The 10,956-nt window shown below is 38.4% G+C and overlaps 1 protein-coding gene across 1 annotated transcript in view; it reads right to left on the bottom strand.

Moving 5' to 3' along the window:
- Positions 1-10,956, bottom strand: part of LOC108974042 (cGMP-specific 3',5'-cyclic phosphodiesterase) — a 97,961-nt gene that overhangs the window by 14,563 nt on the left and 72,442 nt on the right. Inside the window, exon 3 of the mRNA XM_018941635.1 lies at positions 7,384-9,164. Within this exon, the coding sequence (XP_018797180.1) occupies positions 7,384-8,139 (756 nt within the window). The 5' untranslated portion in view covers positions 8,140-9,164. The remainder of the gene's footprint in view (positions 1-7,383; positions 9,165-10,956) is intronic.

Here is a 10,956-nt window from a genome sequence, read left to right on the forward strand (position 1 = left end):
TACGCCAAGACGAACAATCTCCTTAGTCCCCATCAATTTGGTTTCCAAAAAGGTATCGGTGTCACTGAACCACTCTTATATTTCGAGCATTTTGCTTCCACAGCATTAGCCAACAGTAACCATGTGTCAGTTACCAATTTAGATTTCGAGAAGGTATTCGATAGAATCGGAGCGCAAATCGTACTACGACAATTAAAGCGATGGAAAATTGGAAACAAAATTTACAAATTTGTAAAATCCTTTTTAATCAGTCGGAAATTGGCAGCCTGTATTAATAATAAGTCCCAAGTATACAGTCTTCATAATGGCATTCCGCAAGGATCGCCACTTTCAGTAACATTGCTCGTAATTGCGTTCAATGAAATCAACTCAATCATTTCCTCCAACTCGAAAGTAGAACATTTCACTTATGCCGATAACGTTTTAATTTTTACTAATTTAAATGATCTCAATGACGTTAATTACACCTTCTTAAACATCTTACAAAATATAAATAAATAGGCAGAAACATCAGTTGCCAATATATCAGCAAGTAAATGCTCTACTTTCCACATCTGCAGAAAACGCAATGTTTTTTCTCTTCATTATCTCACTCCAATATCCATATCCCGCACACTAATGTATTAAAAATTTTAGGCTTAACTTTTGATCATAAGCTAACTTATAAAAAACATTGCAAAGCTATTAGAGCAAGTTTATTACTAAGACTTAATATAATTAAATTTCTGTCATCCAAATATTGTCAAATTCCCACACATACACTTGTAAATATCATAAAAGCATTAATGTTACCAAAAATTGACTTTGGACTTTACATCTACGTTCAAAAGAAAATATGATGCTGTTAAATTCACCGTACCAGACCGCTGCGCGTAGAAGCAAATGCGCATTCCCAACTTCGCCAACAAAAGTTATCATGACAGAAGCTGGATTACCAGAAATCACGTTCAGAGTAAAACGTAATACAATGATGCTGATTCCCAAACTTCTCTACTGTAAAAACCAAGTTTTATTCGAACAAGTCACGGCGTCTCTAAAACAATCAAAGAAGACGAAATGTAAATTTTCCACCTTAGAACGATGCATAAATCTATCAAATCAAATTAACATTATTACAAGAGCCACAAGAACACCAAATCCTGTTTGTCCGCCATGTGTGAATCTCGAACCAGTTTTCATCACCAAATTACTGCAGTATCCTAAAGGACTCACCTCACCGGATGAATACCAGCAACATCTTAACAAAATTACAGCGCTACTCAAAAACGACTGGGAATTTATTCATACAGATGGGTTCAAATCTGATACCAGTACAATGTTTGCAATCACAAACCAACTTGGTGTCACTATTGACGTCGGTGCACTACCATCGTATAGCTCGGTATTTACAGCCGAAACAGCTTCTTTACTTGCAGCGGTACTTTTTGATTGTCAAAATGGAAACAACTATATCTCGTACAGCTCATCGTTCCATCGAATACGATATTCGCCGTGGTCAGTGCGCAAAGGTCCATACATCTTTCGCAGAAATTTTCTCTCGATAACTCACAACGTCGACTCATCAGTTGTTGTCATCGTCAAAGCCTCTGCACCATATAGCAGGACGGGAATTATGAGCGACTTATAGGGTTTGGTTTTTGTTCGTCGATACAGGACTTTGCTTCTCAATTGCCCACTCAGTCCGAAGTCACACCTGTTGGCAATAGTTATCCTGCGTTGGATTTCTAGGCTGACATTGTTGGTGATTCCAAGATAGAGGAAATTATCTACGACTTCAAAGTTATGACTGTCAACAGTGACGTGAGAGCCAAGTTTGTTTGATGACTGGAAATATTTCTTCCTGCCCTCGTTCACTGCCAGACTAATTTGCTTCGCTTCTTTATCCATTCTGGAGAAAGCAGAACTAACGGCGCGGGTGTTGAGGCCGATGATATCAATATCATCGCTCAACGTCAGTTTACACAGCAGGGATACCAAATTTAGACATCGCGGCATAAACGCAACTCCTTTTCGTGCTGTCGAAAGCAGCTTTGAAATCGACGAAGAGGTGGTGTGTGTCGATTCTCCTTTCAGGGGTCTTTTCCAAGACTTGGCGCATGGTGAATATCTGGTCGGTTATTGTTTTGTCAGGTCTAAAGCCACACTGATGAGGTCCAATCAGTTTGTTGATGGTGGGCTTTAATCTTTCACACAATACGGTCGATAGAACCTTATACGCGATATTGAGGAGGCTTATCCCACATTAGTTGAAACAGATTGTGGGGTCTCACGTTTAATGGATTTGGCGGAGCACATTTAAGTTCCAATCGGTGGGGATGCTTTCATCCGACCTCATTTTGCAAAGAAGCTGACGCATGCTCCTTATCAGTTCTTCGCCGCCGTGTTTGAATAGCTCGGGCGGCAATACACCGATTTGCTGTTCTCAGACTGGTGATTGCTATTCGAACTTCTTCATGGATGGGCAATGGAACGTCTGCTCCATCGTCATCGAATGAAGAATCGGGTTCGCTATCTCCTGGCGTTGTACGTCCACTGCCATTCAGCAGGCTGAAGAAGTGTTCCCTCCATAATTTAAGTATGCTCTGGGCATCGGTGACTAGATCAGCTTTGGGATTCTACAAGAGTATGTTCCCATGTAGAATTTTCGAGCATTAACTCTTCGGCTAGCTTATCAAACTTATCAAGCTCACCATGCTCACGCATTTCGGCCTCTTTCTTTTTCTGTCTGAAAATGCCTTACCTATTCAATTCTCAGTATCTACCCCATCCCGCACGTGTTGTGGTCGATCGTAACGTTGCGAGGTAGGCAGCTTGTTGCTCTTCGCTGCGACACGGCACTCCTCGTCGTACCAGCTGTTCTTTTGTACTTTCCGAAAACCAATAGTTTCGGTTGCAGCTGTAAGTAAAGAGTTTGAAATGCCGTCCCACAGTTCCCTTATACCGAGTTGTTGACGAGTGCCCTCRGAGAGCAGGGGTGCAAGCCGAGTAGAAAATCGTTCGGCTGTCTGTTATGATTGCAGCTTCTCGACGTCGAACCTTCCTTGTGTTTGTTGTTGGTGCGAATCTTGGCTGCAACAAGATAGTGGTCCGAGTCGATGTTAGGACCTCGGAGCGCATGGACACCTAAAACACTGGGGACGTGTTTTCCGTCTATCACAACATGATTGATCTGGTTGGTGGTTTTTCGATCCGGAGACAGCCAGGTAGCTTGATGAATCTACTTATGCTGAAATCTAGTACTACTGATAACCATATTTTGGACCCCGGCGAAGTCGATAAGGCTCAACCCATTTGGGTGAACTTCTACACATGAATCCATCCCACCATCGCTCTCGTCAAATATATCTTGTCAAAGCATACGAAGATTCACACGTCTACGGATTGGTCACACGTTAACTACTCATGCACACCTATTAAAAGGATCAGTGAAGCCTAGCTGTCCTTTTTGTATTGCAAATGACCTAGCTACAACACATCTTCTCAATAGCTGTCAGCAACTGTATACACTTAGAACTGCAATATTTGCAGAAACAAAACCATCTGCTATGCTGCGAAATACGAACAATATGTCTATACAGAAAATTTGTGATTTCATACTAGCAGCTAAAATAAACGTTTAGTCAATTTCAGTATATTAAATTTAGCATTCTAAGATATAAAATAATACATACAAACAAGTCAAACTGATCTCTTAACATCTTCCCATAACCACTCTACCACCTACTATAAATAAATACTTCTAACTTATATATATATGTGGCAACACCATGATCTATTACTTTTAAAATGCAACCGTATGCTATCCTGATGTTGCCTTTAATCGTATCGTCGCTTTACACTGACATTCGTTTTGAAAAGGCAAGGCATCAAACACTGCAACTTTGAGTTTATGCTTTCTTCTGTAAAAACCCGTCAACGAGTAAGGATCACTACATCGTAAAATCCTTTATATATTATGTAATATATAATAATATTAGACCTTAGATAGTCTTTTACAAGCCGAAGGTCTTGGCAGCCAGTGCTTTAGTTGTTAAGTGGAATAATTATTTATAATTATTACTCTTGTAAATAAATATATAAATAAATTTGTAGAAGACACTTGGCCTTGATTGGGAACTTCGACTTCTCCCAAGTTTAATTTATTATTAATGAGCTGTCAGATTATCTGTCGTGTCAGATTTCGCAAAACTTCTGAAAATCTTCATACTGAAATCCAAAGAATCTATGTATTTTGATCATAATTTTTGTGACATACACACATATCTTACTGTACAAGTAAAATATATACATATGTTTCTCTTTTTGTTAGTTACTCAACACTTTTTCTTGCGCATTTCTATAAAGATCTCTCGTTCTCTTAAAATAAGGAAACTTCCAAATTCTGTGAGATATCTACACATTTCCGATTCATCTACACATATGCAAAAGTGATAGATTTTATCATTTCATTACATTATTTCCCATTTCTTTGAGAAACTATCTCTGTGATGTCATATTGTTTCAATAAGGTGCAAAGTGTTAAACGTAAACCATTTTGATACGCCAATGCGTATGAGTAACATTTGCTTCTGCAAGCTGCCATCCACCATAGAAATTGTAATAATAAACTTTCCTAATATTTCAACAATACATGCTATGTGATTATTCTTACAACAAAACAATTCTTCACAACGATGCCATAAATTACTGATGTGGCAAATATATTGAGCCAGACGTTGGAAATTTTTGGCATCAGCTTATGAGCATGTTCACAGACGCTTACTAAAAACGAGCAAATTTGACTTCCATTGACAAAGAAAATAATGATAAGTGCATAGAGAGTTTGGTCTTAGTTGCTGATGCCAGTTAAAGTGTGTGCAATTTGCCAGCGCCGCAACGCGCATATATTCATTTTTAGATTTTCTGTATTCCACAATCATGTTTTTGTAAACATACATATGTACATGTTATGTTTAATGATCTTCTCAGCTTATTTAAGTATTGTTACACTATTTCTCAAAAATCGTTTCCCTGAAAATAGTTGGGAAAGAATAATTATAAGAGTGTAGTTTAATTTCCATGTTTATTGAATTATATTATTTGCACGACTGGCGATCCGTTTTCAATTGTTGACTTTACAACATTTTACCACTGCCAGAAAAGATGCTTTCGGAGAATCTTTAATATATTTAACTGTTTAACCGTAATGTACAAGATAAAGTCAAACGGAAGTACGAAAATTTCTAGTGAGGTACATAGATGGTACTAGTAGTAATTACTTAATTCTACCCATTTCTCGCACAACAACTCATTGGCATCCGGAAAGTAATCCCTAGGAATTTCAATAATATATCTTGCAGATTCAACTATGGGCACTGGATTCCACATTTTCCGAATGGTCTGCTTTTAATAAACTATTGTACTGTAGATTTAATTATACTTTGTAAAATTGTATTTCGATATATTCACTGATATTTGAATTGTTAACCTCAAAGCGAGAGAATCAGAGATGCCACAGTAAGCGACATCGTAATGCGTAATGCTGAATTACGGTTCTGTATTTCAATTTATCCCAACTTTCATTGGGAGCCAAATACATACACACATATACTGCATTTCATTACGATATCAGGAGTGTTGGCGAATCCAGGACAGATTTGAATAGTTATTGGAATTACAAACTAATTCTGATTTCGACGGTCTTTCATAATCTGATTTGATGTTCATATACGAAAAACCAATATTCGAATCGGCTGTTTACTAATGTGCCTAAACATTTATGGAATGCATAAAGACGCATTTGGGTGTTAAATTACGTTTTGAACTCAATAATTAAGACATTTCGTATTTTATTCTTATATTTTCTCCTACCGAAATAAAAATAAATAAATTCGTAACAATAAAATAAATTGATTTCTTAACTTACTTTTCAAAACTGTCAGCGACTATCTTCTTGCCTTGTTTCTGATAGCAAAACCGATACAAATTCTGCTTCGAGCATCAAATCAATAATTTCTGAAGTCATTACACCTAGTACTTTTTATCGGTTTCAATTCTGACAAATATTAAATGCCACAACCATACAGGGTGGCCATGTCAATTTTTGCTAAAATTACGGCGATCATACGTAATTCAACTCGTTCCGACATCCTGATCATTTATATATGCACGTATATATAACTCTATGTATTTCCCTTTCGGTTTTAGATGTCAAAAGCAACGACTATATGAACACATCTATTATAATCTGTTCAACATGTTGCGAGAGTAGAAAGAATATTTCCAATGCATTCCTTTGTTAGACTGTGTAAAGTTCGCCGGCTCAGCTAGTTATGAATAAAACTTAATATAATAGTACCCCAACATTGTCCGCAATGTCAGTGAGTAAGCATTTATGTACACATACATTTGTATAACTGAAATGCAACCTTTCCATTTGGATGCGAAGGCAAGAAATACTCTTTGCTTGAAAAGCGAATTCACCTTCACATATAACAGTTATAATACTCACACACAATCACTAAACAGATGTTTTTAGTTAAAACTACTCTGAAAGACCTCAGTAACTCGACGTGAATCATTACGCAAACAAACCCTTAAATTTATGAATAAACTTTATGGATCACGTGTACAATTTGTAACTAAAGCACTCGTACATAATACACAGAAGCCACAATGCAGTGGCCCAAATTGCAACAAACAGGAAAGGAAAAGAACAATAATCGACAATCGCATTAAAGTTCGCATGTAGCCAGCAAATGGCAACACAACAAGCGCTACATATCAACACTGGCAGCGAACACAACTTTATGGCAACATTTATGAAAAGCCGCATAAAAGTTGCGGCATGCAAGAATGTGCGCTCACAAACACACGCCAGCTGGCGTAAGAAGCGCGTCATAGCAGATCCGACCGCGTCTATGCTGAGGTAATATTTTGAAGCCGCTTCGCGTTGTGAGCGCAGCTGAAACGAGTTGTCTGATGTTGGCAGGTACTAATTTGTTGCTATTGCCGTGGCTGTTGCACACTTTTATGAGGCTATTGTGCCGTGGCATTATACAAACGCTTTTTATATAGTTTATTATCTGCGTATATTTCGAAAAGTATGCTTTTAATAAGAATTAATGCGAGTACATCATGCCACATAGTAAAGCGGCTGATGTTATGGAGTATGCGCTGAGCTGTGGTGCATGTTCGTTAAACAATAATAAACGGTTAATGAAAAGAGTGCACTTCAAATGATGCAACAGCTAGTCAAAGCCGGGAAAAAAGAGATATTAAGTAGAATTGAGGACCGGAAGGGCACATAAAGCGCGAATGATATTCGAGCATGTTGTTGCACATGTAATTACATGAATACTCGTAGGGACATGAATGCGTCGCCTCTTACTTGCTAACACTCACCTGCACCGGCGATGCTGCCATCCACTGCTGAAAGAGATCAGACGTTACCGATGGCCGCTTCGGTGGTTTTCGTGACTCGATGAACTCGTGCAAACGCGCCAAAGCCTCGGGCGGCGCACGCTCCATCAGCCATTTCTCGAAAGCTTCCGGCTTTTCTTCGAATAAACGCGCCACTTCGTCCACCTCTTGCTGCGTGGCTTCGCGACGTGTCACTTTCCCGCCATTGCTACACGTAGTTGCCGCCGTGGAAGTCGCATTCGCTGTCGGACTGCTGCAGTTAATTGGTGAGTTGAGCGCCGTACTGTGCGCGCTACTGCCGGTCGAATGCACTAACGTCGTCATGTCGCAAGCGGAAATCGAATTACTTGTGCTGGTGGTCGAGGTCCCGCCATTGTCCGTGGATGTCATGCGAGCACGCGTAACTGCCACAGTTGTTGTGGGTAACTGCATTGAGCCGCACGAGTAACGATTGCTGGTCAAGCTAGTTGACATGTCATCCGCGTCGCCCGCAACCACCGTACCTGTGTTGTTACTGCGTTGCGATTGTTGGTCGGCTTTTATTATAAGTGGCGGTGGCGATTGCGCCACATGAGCATCGCCATTTGTGAAGGATTTATTTATGCTGACAGCTTGGTCATAGACAGCGTCCTCTTTGCTTTTGGGCAATGAGCCAGTAATATTACCAGCTGACGTAAAGCCAACATCCGTTGTTGTTGTCGCTGATGTTGTTGTCGCTGTCACTGAAGTGTCTGTCATGTTGAATTGGATATGTGGAGCGTAGTTGCTTTTGCTGTGGTTGTTGTCGGGGTTGCTGCTCGTACATAAAACTGGTATGGGAACTCATTGGCAACGACACAACCGGTTCAATAGCCGTTCCATTACATGTCACCGACGCTTGTGCTGTTGTTTAACTCGCCTTAAGATATGTTAGACGATTTGTATGTAAGACTGCTATTAGAGGCGATTATCTCGCCGGTTCGGACGCTTCTAAGTGAACAAATTTTTATTGGTTGTTTTATGCACTTAAAGTTTTGGACATTTCTGAGCGCTTAATTTGCTCTGCTCAACGCCTTACAGCTTCCGGCACGTTCCATTGTACGCCCACTTATAATGTCGCTCCCTCATATACAAGTATGCTATTAGTGCTGTGTGTATTCACTCTAGTTATAATCCAATTGCGTCTCCACACTCACACCGAAAGTGCAGCCCAATAGCCACCACGTTTCTCGCTTCGTCGCTTCACTGGCAACCTGTTATGTTTTGTATGCTGGCAATCATTGTCTGGTTATCCTGTCGGTTTACTGTTATCCTTTGCACCTGCTGCTAAGCAGATAATTGATGGCCGCTTCCTGATTTACTTGCTACTGCTGCAGRGTAAGTGTGTTTTGATTTTCGATACTTGAGCAGGGCGAGTCTTTACTGCTAATACTTGGAAATTGCTACTTCACTCAACAAATTGCTTTATTAAACTGCCTTCACCGTAGAGCTACGTTTTCTTTTTAATTTCAATATTTTTACTCTTTATTAATCAATTGAATGGTCTCAAATGCTCACTTTATTAATATTAGCACAACTTCGTTCAATCAAGGAACTATAGGTGAATATCCAGCTGCGCATCAAATCGAGTTAGTTCGCCAGTGAGTTCTTCATTATATTACTGCGATTCATTGTTGAGTAATGAATTCATTTCATTCTCGGTACTTTCGTTTATAATTTATTTGTCTCAATTAAATAAGTTCGTAAACATCTGGTTGCGAACGTGGAAGTTTATCTGGTTGTTGCTGAAAAAAGTAGTTGGCTTTTTAGTTTGAACGTATTGCTAAAAGTATTCGTAAAATCCTTATAAATTTATAAAATTTAAATTCATTTCGAACTAATTACATGTCTGAAAAGTTTAAAGATATTTTCGTATATATACGAATAAGTGAGTATATGTACCGTATATGTATTATCTTAAAGAACCTGCATTACTAGCCCTCACATATTCCAGCTTTTAGTTGTTTAGAAAGTAAACTGGCTGAACACATCCGTTCTCTGAATATACCTCCACTCGGTATTTGTATTTTCCAATCTTTTGAAGACTTGCACAATCCTTGTTTTAAAAAGAAGTTATAATTCCCTTTGAGCAGAAAAAGCTAAATTTATTATTATATTATGACTGACTTTGGCCAATAAACCAAAGGAAATGTATATGTAAATACTAGAAGCTCCGGCCACTCGTTGCTGTGGAATACGTTTCATATTTTTATTCATATAATAAAATATGCAATGCAGTGAAAATATTATAATATTAACAATAAAGGCGGTAATTTTTCGGTATAAGAATCCAAGGGATTGGAGGTCTAATTTTGAATATGTTCATACAAATAAATTTCATTGAAAGAAATAAGGAGCAGCCTTAAAGCTGCTTTCTCAATGTCTGGTACCAGAGTTTCTGCCAAGTTAATAGAGTTGTCCTCTTTAGTAGATTGTACTTGATTGTACTTGATTGTACTTGATAAACATCAACAATCTGCATGGTTAATGGAGCTGTCCGCTTAATAGGGCGCCCATTTAAGAGAGCTTTCACTTTATTCTTTATTTATGAATCATTTTAAATATCCTATTTTCTAAGTTGATTCGAACTGAACACAGTGCGCTAAATTTTACTAAATTCGGTTCAGAATGTTTAGGAGTCCATCGAGGACAAACAACGTGACACGTGCTTTTTATATATGAAGATAAATAAAAGTCAGTCAAACAGTCAATAAGTAGTCCTAATCACAGAATTTATATTAAGCTAAAAAATAATGAAAATATTCAAGTATCTAATACAGAATCTAAACTAAAATTTAAAGAGAAAAATTCAACATAATGATTAGTTTCCATACCACAAGAGTAACAACAAAGAATATAATTATTCAAAACTTAATTTCTAAAAGATAAACCCAACAACACATGATTTCTTTCACTATATTTTTTATTTTCTCTTAAGCTGACAATAATTTTATTCTTATATTATTCGAGTAGATGTAAATCAAAAGATATCTTGAGGAATTAATATAAAGAATTTGTTATGGATAGAAATTGCTAATTTTTTGCGAGCTAATTTTCGTCCAGCCGTTCGATACCAAACGAGGTTTCAGACAAGGCGACTCCTTTTCATGTGACTTCTTCAAACTACTCTTGGAGAAAGTAATTCGAGTTGCAGAACTAAATAGAGAAAGTACCACAGTTGCTGGTGTATGCCTATGATATTGATATCATCGGCCTCAACACCCGCGCCGTTAGTTCTGCTTTCTCCAGACTGGAAAAGGAAGCAAAGCAGATGGGTCTGACAGTCAACGAGGGCAAGACGAAATATCTCCTGTCATCTCGTCGTTTCACTCGCGACTTGGCTTTCACGTCACTGTTGACAGTCATAACTTTGAAGTTGTAGATAATTTCGTCTATCTTGGAACCAGTGTAAACACCACCAACAGTGTCAGCCTGGAAATCCAACGCAGGATAACTCTTGCCAACAGGTGCTACTTCGGACTGAATAGGCAATAGAGAAGCAAAGTCCTCTCTCGACGAACAAAAACCAAACTCTAT

Source organism: Bactrocera latifrons, unplaced genomic scaffold (assembly GCF_001853355.1).
Source record: "Bactrocera latifrons isolate USDA-ARS-PBARC rearing strain unplaced genomic scaffold, ASM185335v1 scaffold_52, whole genome shotgun sequence".
NCBI classification, from domain to species: domain Eukaryota; kingdom Metazoa; phylum Arthropoda; class Insecta; order Diptera; family Tephritidae; genus Bactrocera; species Bactrocera latifrons.